This window comes from Labrus mixtus, chromosome 7 (assembly GCF_963584025.1).
Source record: "Labrus mixtus chromosome 7, fLabMix1.1, whole genome shotgun sequence".
Taxonomy (NCBI): domain Eukaryota; kingdom Metazoa; phylum Chordata; class Actinopteri; order Labriformes; family Labridae; genus Labrus; species Labrus mixtus.
The window spans coordinates 8,028,594-8,043,863 of record NC_083618.1 but is presented as its reverse complement, the minus strand read 5'-3'; the positions used below and the strand labels follow the sequence as shown (position 1 = coordinate 8,043,863).

The 15,270-nt window shown below is 39.7% G+C and overlaps 1 protein-coding gene across 7 annotated transcripts in view; it reads left to right on the top strand.

Annotated features, from left to right (window-relative positions):
• The window catches only part of itpr1b (inositol 1,4,5-trisphosphate receptor, type 1b), an 83,365-nt gene that overhangs the window by 60,127 nt on the left and 7,968 nt on the right, over positions 1–15,270 (top strand). For 6 of the 7 annotated variants that reach the window (XM_061042503.1, XM_061042501.1, XM_061042499.1 and 3 more), the window contains 8 exons: positions 2,077–2,199; positions 7,803–7,978; positions 8,924–9,088; positions 9,321–9,510; positions 10,371–10,463; positions 11,796–11,944; positions 13,117–13,282; positions 14,320–14,480. In XM_061042503.1, coding sequence (XP_060898486.1) covers positions 2,077–2,199; positions 7,803–7,978; positions 8,924–9,088; positions 9,321–9,510; positions 10,371–10,463; positions 11,796–11,944; positions 13,117–13,282; positions 14,320–14,480 — 1,223 coding nt within the window. The remainder of the gene's footprint in view (positions 1–2,076; positions 2,200–7,802; positions 7,979–8,923; positions 9,089–9,320; positions 9,511–10,370; positions 10,464–11,795; positions 11,945–13,116; positions 13,283–14,319; positions 14,481–15,270) is intronic. The other variant, XM_061042504.1, reaches the window with a different exon arrangement.

Here is a 15,270-nt window from a genome sequence, read left to right as displayed (position 1 = left end):
ACTTTAAACCCTGGAGGGATGGAAGTGGAGAGAGCATGTTTACCTTGATAAGGAACTCATTGCATTACTGTATAAGTTTATAAAGCTGTCATCATGAAATATGTTCTTTAATGATTTCATTCATTGTTCAATGTTCTTGCCAGGAGAGAGTGATGTCACCTCTGAATGTGATGTAATGGAAAATAAACATAATTGTTATGTCACTGTGCCAGTTGATTCACATTGCAATTTCATGTCCTTTTACTTTGGATATGAACATGCTTCCTGCATCCTGTTTGTCAACCTACATTTTGTAAGGAGATAACTGAACTGTTAGAGGTCCTTTTAAGTTTTTTTTTAAGTGGAAAACAGGAAACGGAGAGAAAAAGGCAAAAGAAAGTGTTCTTGTATGGTTTGCACCATGCTATTGTCCAGTGCAACCATTAAGACTGGATTTAAGATAAGACCGTGAACTTGCCAGCATGAAGATTTGATTAACCAGCATTTCATAAGTCACATGAAAGTACAAAAACAGTGGAAATGTGACAATGTGAAATCTGGTACCCAGTGTTTAACTTGACTAAGATGGCCAAAAAAATATTTAAAAGTGGAGGATGTGGTCATGTGATCATGATCCTTGGCTGGAATTTAGTCAGAATGTTGTCTCCATGGTACATGGTGTATTTAAGCCATCTGCTCAAATCTATTTAATGGGCTTACAAACGTTGTTTTTCTGCTTGTTTGATGTAAAGCACAGGCATTCAATGCTTCTTACATTGCTTATCCTTACTTCGAACAGTCAAGGCAGGGTAGTGGACCCAGGGTATATCCTGAATTATCAGCTGGGAGACTAAGAACAGCAAGGCAGCAATCTGTTGCAGCAAGTAATGCAAAAATGAGGAAAGTCAGTACTTTGTCTGATTTATTTTACTTAACTAATATACAATAGTCATGCTGACCTGAGTGCTACTTACTTTTGAGCACGGTGAGTCTGTGTTGACCCCCTGGCTGATTGTCTTCAGTTACTAAAGGGAAGTGAAATGGAAGCATGTTGTGGCCTGTCTCATGGCCAAGCCTGAAGGAAGTGGGTTTGTCTACAGCATGATAACACGTGATGGCAACTATCCCTCTCCTATCTGAATGAATAAGCACAGCTGGAAGCCACATTGTTCCGCTGATGCTAACCACTTGTCATGAATTAAGTGACATCTGTTGCTAAAAGTCCCCAACCGCAGTTCTGCTTTTCAAATGAACCGTCAGTCTCAAAATAGCATTGACCATGATACTGATCTCCTGACCGAGTAGTCTGAGTAGCTTGTGTGTGTGTGTGTGTGTGTGTGTGTGTGTGTGTGTGTGTGTGTGTGTGTGTGTGTGTGTGTGTGTGTGTGTGTGTGTGTGTGTGTGTGTGTGTGTGTGTGTGTGTGTGTGTGTGTGTGTGTGTGTGTGTGTGTGTGTGTGTGTGTGTGTGTGTGTGTGTGTGTGTGTGTGTGTGTGTGTGTGTGTGTGTGTGTGTGTGTGTGTGTGTGTGTGTGTGTGTGTGTGTGTGTGTGTGTTTTTGCGTTCTCTAAGAAGAAAATCATTTGCTGTGATGTGTTTTAAGAAATGTGCAAATCAATGTGTTTCCTGAATTTTGTAGATTTTAAAGTATTAATCTCATCAAAGTGATTCATTTGTTTACATTTTGTTTTAGCTTAGAATGAAAGATGTTTATGTCTAATAAATGTGTTTCACCCCAAATAGTAATGCAAAATACCTTCACTCCCCAAATGACTTTCCACTCAACATTGAAGTGATTCAAATTACTTGAAAAATAAAAGTTATCTTGCTGTGGAGAATCCAAACAGAATATAGCTACGGATTTATTGTCCCTATTTATTTTTAGTCCTGTAAAAAAAAATGTATTCACAAATCTTTTTGTTTGGACCACATTTAACTTCTCCGCGGTGTGAAACACTGATCACGCATTGTTTGTTCTACTTTGACTGCTAAAGAAAGTGTTTTGTGAAGTTATTGGATGAACCGTTGTGTCTGGATTCTGCTATAGTGCATATAATGCTTTCTCAATATCCTAACTTTCCTTAAAACTTTGTCCTCCAGCTCAGCCTATCCTGTATTGGTGCTCCAGGAACATGTCCTTTTGGAGCAGCATTTCCTTTAACCTGGCTGTGCTCATGAACCTGCTTGTGGCCTTCTTCTACCCTCTGGAGGGTATCCATGGAGGTCAGTGTGCTATGATAATCACCTATAACACTAACCTTTTAACACTTGAAAAATATATATGTAACCTGATTGGAATCTGGTGTCTGCTGTGATTTCACTTCGAAGTGGAATTCAGTCAGAAATGAACTGCCGAATTAATTCTCTTCAGATTAGTTTGAAAGCAGTGAAAATCATACTTATATTTTGAGAGGACTTGGTCTTATGTTGGGCAACACTAAAAACTAAGTTAGAAAAACAAATAAAAAGAAATCAACTTTCCACAGAAACTACCAGGTGTGAAAACAGGCAGAGCTCTACCATAACCACACATTTCTATGTCAGTGGCAGAAATGACACTTTACATTTTAGAAGAGCATGGGGTTTTCCATACTTGGATTAAAGGGAAAATATTTTACCGTTATTTGTGTGTACTTGTTTCTTGGAGTACTACTGCTTTTATTACAATAGCTATTGTCTACATTGTCAAAAGTTAATGTCCTATTTTCAGCATTGGTTGGGTCTAAAGTATGCAGCATCTATGTCTGTGTATGTGTCTGTTAAAGGTCACATATGATAATCCTTTTCAAAAAGTTTAAATTAGTTTCAGAGCTCCCCAAAACATTTCTGGGAAGTTTTTTGCAAAATATTTACTCTGATCCTGTATTTTAGAATGCCTATAAACCCCTCTAGTTCCAGCCCTGCTCAGAACAGGCTGTTTCTAGGTCTGTAGCTTTAAATTCAAGTGAGCTCTTTCTGACCACAACCCCTCTAGAAGGGCTTGGGTTGCTTGGGCTTTCTTGCACCATTGCACCCAGTTGTTTACGGTGAGAAGGCATACTCAGAGGACAGAACAAACCCCTTGCTGTGGGAGTGCCACCCACCTGGGGGAGGGGTTACTGCCCTTTGTGATGTCACAAAGACAACATCTCCAAATGGCCTGTTTTTTTCTGAAAAGTGGAGCAGGCAAAAGACGATGGAGAGGGTGGACTTTTCTCATAATTGTGGGGGTTTGTAGACCAGCTAGGGACACATTAGTGTTTTAAAAACATGGTAAAGCATATGTTGCATAAAATGTGACCTATAAGTAAGAAAAGAGTGAGCTTTAAAGTGCGCTGTATATTGGTGGCAATCTGAAGTCTAAACATGTTAAAAGGGCTCCATGCTTAACTGTCATTGATATTAATTTAAGGATTCCTTTTCTAAACATAAAACTTAACCTTTGTCTGCTTTAAGGTAGCTTTGAAAAAAAGGGGTTAGAGAGTAATTTCCTACTAGAAGCTGAGTTTCTTGTATACCTCTCATTGTGACTTTTGCATTCACATCCAAGCATTTGTAGTAAAACATCTATCCATAGCATTGGTTATATGCATAATTGGCGTTAGGAGTGCACGGGACTTTACAGAACAGTCTGCGCTCCTGTGCTTGCGGTTTGGGTGTAGCTTCACGCCTCCCTAACCAAAGTAAGTTTCACATAAGTGGAGGTGTGAAGATTGCAATCTTATCTAGACATTTGGATCTCGAGCTGCAGTGCTGTCACAAAAGACAGAGATGGATTTGTTTTATTAGGACCTGGTTATTGCTTCCTGAGTCTGAGTCTGACTCTGACTCATGACTAAACATGTAATCTGATTTCTGGCCTCACGCTTGTTTTACTCAGAGTAGTCTTCTTCTCCAAATGTTTTGCTTCTGATAAATAGGTATGTGTCTTTGTGTTTATGTTTGTGTACATTTATTTATTCACACAAACATTTATGTAAACACCATTGGCTCCCCATTAGGTAAAGTAAGCAGAATTCCATACCTACAGTGGAGTTTGAGATACCATTGAAAGTGATACCTATTTAAGGATATGCAGATATCTACGACACAGCAGCAACTTAAAGCAGTACCTGTGTCTCAGGAGGTAGAGCCACAATATTACATCTCTGTTTAAAGCTGATCTTGACCATGTCACAGATATGAACTTAAACTCTTTTGTGAATCGAAGTATGTAATCTGTTGATATTGTATGGAAGATTGAAAGGTCTCTGACACAGTGCTGGACACGTATTGTCTCTAGGTTGTTTATACATATTCAATAAACTGAAAATGGGAAGAAGTCACACAATTCTTACTTAGAAATATTTGGCCGTCTTTGTAAATCCTTTTGTAACAGAGGTAAAATAGTTCCTTTGTGGTATCTACATATTTGACCTTTTACCCCGCACCATATTAACCCCTGGTCAGGTTGTGTCATGTGCCCTACATTTAAATATTTAAGAAAAGTCTCTCTGTTGTAGAGTCACAAGGTTTGACAGATTAATTTCCAGGGAAAATACTCCTTGTAAGAGATATCGCTTTGTGATACTTATTCCTGCATGACAGGAGACTTGTTCAAACCAACGGAATGAGTGACAGCAGCACGTCTTTACCTGCAGTTTCAGTTTTCTGTTTGTTTTGCCATCTCTAATTCCTTTCTTTTTTTCTCAGTTCTCCTTGAGGGCAGTATTTGTGGGGATGTGAAAAGCCGCTGCCGTTAAGGCCTGCATTGTTCCAGCGCAGTGTTGCACAGAGAAGACACTTGTTGTTATCTGCATAAACTTTCAATTGTTCTGTGTGGGGTCAAACGGCGAGGTCCCTTTTGTGTTAACTTCCTAACAACAGTATAGAAGAGACAAAAAGAGTTTGTCAGCTAAGCTCTAGAAACTTCATGTGGTTTCCAGTGTCAAAGGTCTTCTAAGAGCTTAGGAGTTCATTCCAGGCCACTTTAATGTGGGCTTAAAACTGAACCCATTTATCAAGTTAAAAAAAACTCAGCCATAGTTTGGTTACTCATTGATGGATATGTCGGGTTACATTGATGCATACACACCATCGGACAAACCTCGGGGGGAATAAAAAATTAAGTTTAGTAAAGGGGCCCATTGCAAATCCTCTAGTGGCCTTTTGAGGCTGGCCAAAATGAGGCTCTATATTAAAATCCCAGACTTTACAGCTGGATTTAAAATGATTAAAGCCCAGTAGAAGAGCACATTTTGCTCATAAAAGTATGCATTATTAGGGATTGGGTCGTCATGACGGACAGCTGTTGCGTGTGCTGTGTTAAATTTTTACTAACAGGGCGCCCAAGAGATCTGTTCTCCAGCTTTTTTTTTTTTGTTTTTATAATACCAATATGTCAGCACCAACTTGCAGGTTTAACTTATTTGGTCTAATGAATTACCGACTCTGGTCAGCTACCATCACAAATAGAATGTCATTCTGTAGGATACATGTTAAATGATTAGCTCATTCACCAGTTAATAAATTAAGTAGAGGGAGCTACTGTATAGAATTGTGTATTAATCCCCAAGAGGAAATTCACTGTATCACTCTGTTATGGAAACATGCTACACATAAACATAGGCCTGAAATACACTTTTGTGCATGCCCACAGTAGCCTATTGACATGCATTCATGAAAAGATGTCACAGTGAGGCAGATTCACATGACGACCGTCCTGAGCACTTGGAGGGTTCGGTGCTTTGCTCAAGGGCATATTGTCAGATGTGAACTGGCACCTCTCCGTCAACCAGTCCCAATTTCCCAGCTTGATCTGTACCCAGACTTGCATAGAAATTGGGACTGATTGCTGGAAAGCTTTAGTGACTAAGGGCGGCTGTGGCTCAGTTGGTAGAGTTGGTATTCTCTAAACTGGAAGGTTGGGGTTTTGATCCCCAACTCCTGCAGCCACATGTCCGAATTGTCCTTGGGCAAGGCACTTAACATCAAGTTGCTCCTGCTGCTTTGACGGTGGTGTGTGAATGTGAATATGATTAGTTTCTTCTGAGGGTCACTTTAAATAGCACCCACTGCCATCAGGGTGTGAATGGGTGGGTGTGACCTGGGTTGTAAAAGCACTTTTGAGTAGTCAGAAGACTAGAAAAGCACTATACAAGCTCAAAAAGATTTAACTTGCCATGGCTTTGGCATGACAAGCTTTCAAAATAAGAGAAGGGTTTGACAAACACTAGTCTAATCCTATATGACCAAAGTGCCACAGTTGTAACCTTTGTGATCAGGAAAATCAAAGCAAACACCAGAGTTCTATAGCTCGGACAACGATTGAAACCGAAGTGGAATTGAACTGGTTCAACGTAAAGATAGGCCCATCTATCCTCTAGAGGAGGGGAGAAAAATAAATGACTGGTCAGGGACTATAGGTGTGTGACAAGCAAGCGGCTGTGTCTGGATTGGCTGCCAAGTCCGAGCACCCAGGCCACCTATTACAATGCAGGACCATCCCTGATGAATTTAGATGGAGCCAAGTGTATTTTTAGCCAACTGGGTTATGTAACGAGTACCTGTCATGTGATGTGTACCCAGCTAGGCAAGAAAAAGGCCTCATAGGGGAGGGGACGGAGGTTGACGCTAAGCTAGTGTTTTTTGTACTTCAAAGAAAAAAAAGACAACCTGACTGACCTCTTTTGCAATAATATAAATTAATGCTGATAACGTTTTGCTGACCTACAATAATGGAGGTTAAAAACCCAACTGTAGAAACCAACACATGCTAACAAACTCATGCACACACATGAATATACAGGAAGATTGCCCAGCTTATCATATATTTTACTCAAACTATTGTTGTTGTGTAAGGAAGGTGTATATTTAGGGACTACACAGTGTTGAGTTAGCTGTCTCTCAATCTCAATGTGTGTGAAGTGGATTAGTAAATACAGATTGTTCCTTTACCTTCTGTATCATCCTCTGCCATCAGTGGATGATTGTGAGAGCAGAGGGGTGACTTAACTCTTTCCATCCTCATGCTGGAACATCTCTTAAGCCAAAACCCCGGGTACAAAAATGTGATGTTGAGAAAGAGTATTTGTGCGTTTTTGTCCTAACTTAATCATAATGTCCCAAATCATGGCAAAAGTCTAACAAATCCTGTTCTGTACAATGTAGTCCCCCAAAGTCAGATCTTTGCTTTAAACTCATAGAATAGTGAAATTTCAGAGACAAGCTTCCAGGGAAGTGTGTGGTTTACTAAATACACACTAATACACATATCAGTTTCTAACTGATGGTGTTGGTTTGTTTAATGCACCCAGTTCCTCTTGCAAAGCTCTCTGTTTTTGTTTCACTATTCTACCTCTGAATGCTGTGTGTAAGCTCGGTCAAAGCTATGCTTATATTTACACACATTCCTGAATACATGTTGATAAATTCCACTATTTGTAGGATTTCTGGCACCCAGCCAATAGATAAAAGTTATTTGCATATGCACTTCTCTCAAATGAAATTGCCAGATTCCAAAAAAACATAAACAAAAGGTGAATAAGGGCTTGTGTCCATATAGTGTTTCATTCAGAATAGCCCTTTTCTAGTCTTCCAACTACTCACAGCTTTTTACACTATATGTCACATTTACCATTTCACACACATTGGCACACTGATGGCAGAGGCTTCTACATGAAGCTCCAAATGTCCACCAGTACTTATCACATTCACACAACGATGGATATGCCTCGAGACCAAGTTGGGGTCAGTGTCTTTTTCTGAGTAACGGAATAAGCGTCTTGTTGACATGGTGAAAACAAATTATAGTTATTATAATTATAGTCATTGTACTAAAAAAAAGGGTTGTCATCCTCCTTCCCCAGGTACCCTGGAACCCCATCTGTCTGCGCTGCTGTGGATGGCCATGTTAGTGTCTCTGGCTATAGTTATAGTCTTGCCTCAGCCTCACGGCATTCGGGCACTCATTGCCTCCACCATCTTGCGCCTGATCTTCTCCGTCGGCCTGGAGCCCACTTTGCTCTTGCTGGGCGGTTTCAATGTAAGTTTGCATCATTGTTCTTAGAGAAGCAGCACATTTTTTTACGGCTCTTATGCACAGTGTCACATTTTAGATATGCTTTATACAAAAGTAAACAGTTTACTGTGATTTACCTTTGCAAAAAACGTGCCTGCACAATTGCTCAAATACCACAAAAAGTTTTGATTCATCAAAATCACAACGTTTCGACCAGAGGTCTTCATCAGGTAATCATTTTTAACAAAGAAGGGGGGCTACACCCATAACATAGATTTTAACACCAAGAGGCTGATTGGCACTATGATGGCAGGTGTGGTTCCCATAGTGAAACACATCTTTACTATCATCTTTCAAATAAAACATAAAATGTGCAAGGTAAACTTACAATGGCTAATTATATATATATATATATATATATATATATGTATATATGTATATATAGCATTAATCGGTAAAGAGGATAAAAGCAGAGCAGGAGAAAACACATCTGATTTGTTTATGAAAGATGTTCATAAAGTTTACATGTTTAAAACTTGTTGTGGCATTTGAGCAAGTGCGCGGGCATATCTTCTTCAGTCTGCTGTTTTTGCACTGCCCTGTACCTACGTGATGTGCGTATAACTACCCCCTTCAACACAGCAATTCTCATCAGTGTAGTTCACATAAAGTATGAAGTAATATTTTCCAAATTGACACACTGTGATAACAGTAAAGATGTTAATGTAGATGACTGTAAAACTGCAGCTCCATTGTGGGCTATATCTGAGATACTGTGTGACCTTCAGTGCTGTTGGTCAAACACATCCACTTTATTTTCACTGGTTTTAACAAAGACATTAAAACCCTACATAAACGTACTACTACAGCAATGTGAGCCCTCTTGTCTCAGTTTGATCACTGTGTGCTCTACCATGAAATGGTTGCTCTTTTGACTTGTCATCTCTGTTATTGTCCATTTCTCTTCAGTTATGTAATAAGGTCATTTTCCTGACGAGCTTCGTTGGGAACCGTGGAACCTTCACACGTGGCTACATAGCCATGATCATGGATGTGGAGTTCCTATACCACCTGCTCTATCTGATTATCTGCAGCCTGGGGGTCTTTGTCCATGTCTTCTTTTACAGCCTGCTAGTAAGTGTGCAGAACATGTGACCCAGTCATACATATACACATTTATACACATGTACAACAATGTTGAACATGTCATTATAAAAAAAAGAAAACAGCATAGTGTAAATTTGAATAATTACTTAATTTACACCAGAACACAGAGAATTTTAAAATGACCAAATTACTAGACAAAGTTTCCACTTATTATTGCATATTTTTCAAAAACAAATCCCTGAATCCTTTCTCTTTGCAGCTCTTTGATCTGGTTTACCGAGAAGAAACCTTACTCAACGTAATAAAGAGTGTGACCCGAAATGGCCGCTCCATTGTTCTGACAGCCGTGCTTGCTCTTATCCTCGTCTACCTCTTTTCTATTGTGGGTTATATCTTCTTCAAAGATGATTTCATTTTGGCTGTGGACAGGATACCCAACAAAACATTAGGTATGTTGAATTGCAGTGTTCTTCTTATTCTCTCACTGACTGAACATATATTACCTTTAACTCAGACGTCACAAATTTGAAAGTTTTATGATGAAATATGACTTTTACGGGGCGGCTGTGGCTCAGTTGGTAGAGTGGGTTGTCTCTCAACTGGAAGATTCAGGGTTTGATTCTCAGCTTCTGCAGCAACATTCCTGATGTGTCCTTGGTCAAGACACTTAACCCTAAATTGCTCCTGCTGTTTCGTCAGCGACGTATGAATGTGTAGGAATAGGATAAGTTACTTCTGATGGTCACTTTACATAGTAGCCGTGTGTGAGTGGTTAAGTGTGACCTGCGGTGTAAAAGCGCTTTGAGTCGTCAGAAGACTAGAAAAGGGCTATACCAGCTCAAGTCCATTTACCATTACCATTTTAATTGCATCCCTTTAAAAGTGGCTTGTTAGGTTATCCAGTTTGTTGTCACACTAAACTGCTATTCTGTACTTTTGCAGCCAATGTTTGAGATAATTCTGAAAATTTTGGAATTTGTTAGCAAAGACCGAGACGGACAGTGTGTTTATTGTAGTCCACATATGTTGATGTGTGTGGTGAGGGGTGCAGGGGGGCTTGAAAATATGATTTGCCAAAGAGGGGCCCAGAAGAAGACGTTTGGTAACCACTGGACTATAGGATTAAGAGTTGTAGGATTATTTAAAAAATGTGTTTCAAGTTAAATTCACATGATTTTCTAAATGACAACACCTGCCTTGCTGTCACCTATAATCTGTGTTTCTGAAGGACGTCGTCATTAATTTGCAAATTTCACGAATTGTAAATTGTACAGTGGCATGAAAATGTCTTGTATTCATAATTGAATAGAGCATGGAGCCAGTATGGTGGGAGAGTTCTTCTCTGGTGGAGTTTGCCAGAAAGAAAATGGGGAAAACTGTTCCACAGAGGCCATGACAGATGGTAGGTTGACAAAAGTTAAAGGTAACTTTGTGTGAAAATGCATGTATTTGTACGTTTCATTGGGATTGGGGGTTGGCCAATGAGTTCAAGGGGTTCTTTTAAGTTGGGATCAACATGTTTTGCATGCATGTGTCTATGGAATTTCAAGTGTTTGGGTGTGACTTTGTGCTTGTGTCTGTCTCTGTAAGTGCAAGCTTGTATATACGGTCGTTATCGCCTCACAGACAACTGACTCAGCCAGAAGAGATTCCTCCCACTGAGCTGTAAATCTTAGCGGCTGGTTGGTCATGGGATTAGACCTGGCTGGGCCAACTGGGGTCTTTCAGGGGCCTGGGTGAAACGTTGTGGATTTAAACTCCTTGTACTCGATGTGGTTCTCAGGGGATGGAGCCAAAGACCTGATGTAGGGGCCCAGGGGTGAAAGTTCAGGGATTAATCATCATTGGGTACAAGCAGGTCGAAGGGTTCACTCGAGGTGGCTCAGAGAGCCTCACACTGCAAACAACTAGTTTTTGCAAACCTACTGACCTTGATGGGAAGAAATCTCTAATCAAAGCCAACCATGTAGAATTCCCGGACTGCTGGGTGCCTGACCTTGTCTGGTCCCGACATCGATCACTAGCAGTTGGCCTGTGATGGTAGTCTAGTTACTTTTTTTTGTGGCTTGATAAGGAAATCTTGAGCCTTCAAGCCCTCACAAAGTTCTGATTGCATAAATTCAATGAATTATATTAAAGTATGAAATGAGGAGTAAAATGCATTTATCATGTCATGGTGGGTTCCATCTGATCTTGGAAGTCGGAAATTAAGGGTTGCCGGTCTGATACGTCATCAGAAACGCCGCCCTAATGTCGTAATTTCAACTTGGAAACTCGGACCTTCTTCGGTAGCCTGAGTTAAAATTCTATATGGTGCATCAACAGTAACATTTAAGCGGTAACTATTTTGTTTATTAGCAACTTAGTCCTCTTTTTGTGTAATTAAAGTAATCACACCGATAGTATCATGTAAGTTCTCTCTGTGGACATGTTGTCATGTTATTTTTGCGTGCAAACTATCACATAGTGTGTTGTTATTGCTATGTATTAGCTAACACAACAAAGGTACTCCCCCATGTTGCTTGTCCAACTTGTTGCAGACTCAGAAAACTGGAACTTGGTTAACTCAGGTGTGAAGTAATTCGCAGTTCCGAGGTAAATGGAACGCACCTTCATTAGTGTATTGAATCTGAGGTTTTAGATGCATCTCTTTTTGATGGACTGGTTTAAACTGGTCGTATCATTGAAGCTGCAGAGGAGACAAAGAAATGACTATGTCTGTGTGTGTTTATAGCTTCCATTGCTGTCCAACCGTCAGCAGTGGTGATTGAGGACAAGGAGCGATCGTGTGACTCCCTGCTCATGTGCATTGTCACAGTATTGAGTCACGGCCTCAGGAGTGGAGGAGGAGTTGGGGATGTCCTGCGGAAGCCATCCAAAGAGGTACAAAGCACAGACATAAATTTGATCGAAGTAAAGTTATCTTGGACATCTTACCACTTGGGCCAATGAGGTCAATAACCATCAAACATGCTTGCACAGTCGCCTGCAGGACACACACAGATTAAATTAATTTAAAAGAGTAGTAAGTGTTTCATTCAATTAAAATGTTAAATGAGTCCAAGATTATATTAAATTCACTCCAAGGTCAAAGAGTACCTAACATACGTACGTGACCACAAAGGACAAATGGTAAGTTAAATAATTATCTCTCAAGAATGAGATGGTTTGTAAGAAATGAAGTGAACGCTACGGCATGTATCGTGTGAACTACTGGAGGGTCAGAGAGGTTACACAGGGGGCTTTCGTAATTCCAAACATGCCAGAAAAATAGCATTAAAGATACTAATCCAGGATGAAGACAATCTTGTTCACTGCCGTAATGTGTTAGAAACAAGGTTTGACCCATAGAATTAGGGCATTACTCATTCATACTTGTATAAACTTAAATTAACATCCATGGGAATTCTCTGCATAGTACCCTGTATGCAAACAGCTCTCATTGTGTCCCTCCAATTTATTTTACAAGTGACAAAAGTAAAATGAAATATTCATCGGCTCCATATTTCCTTAAAAATATACATGCATTTCCTCACTTAATTTATAATGAGACTGAACCTCTGATTTATGTGAGCAATGGAACATTTTGTCTCTCATCTCATGTGATACGCAATATTAGTTTAGATAGAAAAAACTTAGATAGAAAAACACATTTGTCTCTGTATACATGCAAGATGAACTTATAAAATAAGATCTTGATTATGTTTACAAACAAATAATTACGACTAATATTAAACTTAATATTTTGTAGGTGATGTTCCATAGTTCCCTTATCATAACAAATATAAAAGTCTTTTTAAGAGATGTCAGCTAATGAAGTGCTTTGTTGATTGTGAATTTGATCAAAAAGGAATTGTGTGGGCATATCTGTGAACGAGATCAATTGTGTGCATTATTTAGATAAGAAAATAAAAAAGGACTTGTAGTTTGTATCCACGTTAGAGGAATGTGATGTCAATTAGCCAATAACTAAGTACTCGCTTTATGAGACTTTTCCCGTGTGACACCGGCTGATTTTGTTTTCCGTAACGTTTTCTTCTTTCTGGCTTCAACAGGAGCCCCTTTTTGCTGCCAGGGTGATATACGATCTGCTTTTCTTCTTCATGGTCATCATTATCGTCCTCAACCTCATCTTTGGTGTTATCATCGACACATTTGCCGACCTGAGGAGTGAGAAGCAGAAAAAAGAGGAAATCCTGAAGACAACGTGTTTTATTTGCGGTGAGGAAGTCATTTATGTTGTTCTAATTAAGAATATTTTAAAATCAGTATGAAACACATTTTTATTGGACGGTCAAATTGCTGACTTGGCCACATTTGTTTGACTGTAGAAGCCATTCTGCCTCTAACAGACAGCTAAAGGCTGACACTGTTTCATCAGCACATGGGGTGATTGGACTCATGACCTCTGAGTCATTTTTTCCTGTCTTTTCCCGTCATTGATGTACAGTAGTCATACTCCCTTCTTAGAACTAAATTAAAAGGAAACGCGTTGCAGTTTTGTGCGAGTCTAAGCTGCAGTCACACTGTGGTAAAGTGTTTTTTTGTGCAGTAGAATCAGCGAGTGTGATTGCATTGGTTTGAACCGATGTGAAATTAAGAGAAATCATAAACATGGTCTATTCCGAGCCTGGTCTTGTATGTGCGTGTTAATGCAGCGTTGCAGCTGCAGATCAGGTGTCTGTGCAAAATGGGGGCTGTTTTTTCTGGGTATTATAAACAACTGAACGCCTCTTCTTCTCAGAATGAATAGTTAGTCATGGTAGGTGCTGCTGTGGAGGAGGAGTGTTTCTCTCTTCTGCCATATGGGTCTTGACCATGTTAGACTGTACGCTCACTCACTGCACTGATGACACGGCCTCATCTATCACTTAACACTCGCTTACATGCATAACATCTGAACAATCACTGGTCAGTTTGAGTTATTGCTGCAGCTTTGTGTTGAGAAATTGAGAAAGAAGGGTTGTTGCTCTTTCGCAAATCCAATGCAGGGAGATGGTGTGACAAACAATTATGACCAAAACAAAAAAATCTCCCTTCTGACATTTTATCCGCCCATTACCTCGTGACCCCATTTCCTCTGTTTTTCAGTAACCCCCATATAGGTCACAAGAACAAACACGTCATTTTTCCACACAATGTTTCTTCACTCTTCCAAGGAAACAAGATCACGTATAAGATGTGTTTATTTTGTGTGTGTGTGTGTGTGTGTGGTGTGTGTGTGCCCTGTATATGAGGTTTTATTCTTTGATTTTTAGGTTTGGAGAGAGACAAGTTTGACAATAAGACGGTTACCTTTGAAGAACACATCAAAGTTGAACACAACATGTGGCACTACTTGTTCTTCATCGTCCTGGTGAAGGTGAAGGATTCCACAGAGTACACAGGCCCAGAGAGCTATGTGGCTGAAATGATCAGGGTAAGGATGTCGTCATACACCACTGAGCTTTTTGGGTAAACTATTAAATCGAATAATATGGTTTGTTTTATACTGTGAATAAGTCCTCAGGTCTTTAATTTAATTTCCCTCTATTAAAACCCCAGCAGGAAACACTTAATGAACCCTAGTAACTACTTTGAAACCATGTATCAGCTTCAGCAATCAGCCTCTTTCGTGAGGTTAACCTGCCCTCTTCACGAACCCTTAATATAGATTATCGGTAACTTGATTACTGCAGCCTTTTATTTCTCCGCAACAGCTATCAGCGTTTCTTCATTTTGCCTCATCCGCCCTGCACTACCAGGAATGCATTATGTAATCTCTGCCTCCGTGACCTTGAATCTCACCAAAGAAAAGGAGAATTAACTTTCAGACAATGTCTGCCATTGGCATGACATGTTTTAATCCCCTGAAACAGCCATGCTGTGCTTTAATCATTAAACACACACACACACACACAGAGGTCTCACCCTGCATATCACCTCATGAAAAGCAGTTCATCAGGTTGAGGCAGAGCCTGATTACTTTTAAGCTGCAATTTTTTTTTATTTTAAATCAGAGGTTCTTTAAACACACACAATTAATTGTTTCATATTATTATTGTTATTATTAAGATTTTCCATTGTTTTATTAAATAAATTATGTAGTGACGTCATGATGATAAAACATTCAAGTAGGTATTTGGGCTCAGAATTTAAATTCTAAAACATGTGTAATACGTTGGGGCTCGACATTATAACTGGCTCACTGGCCCTGTATGAGAATTTTT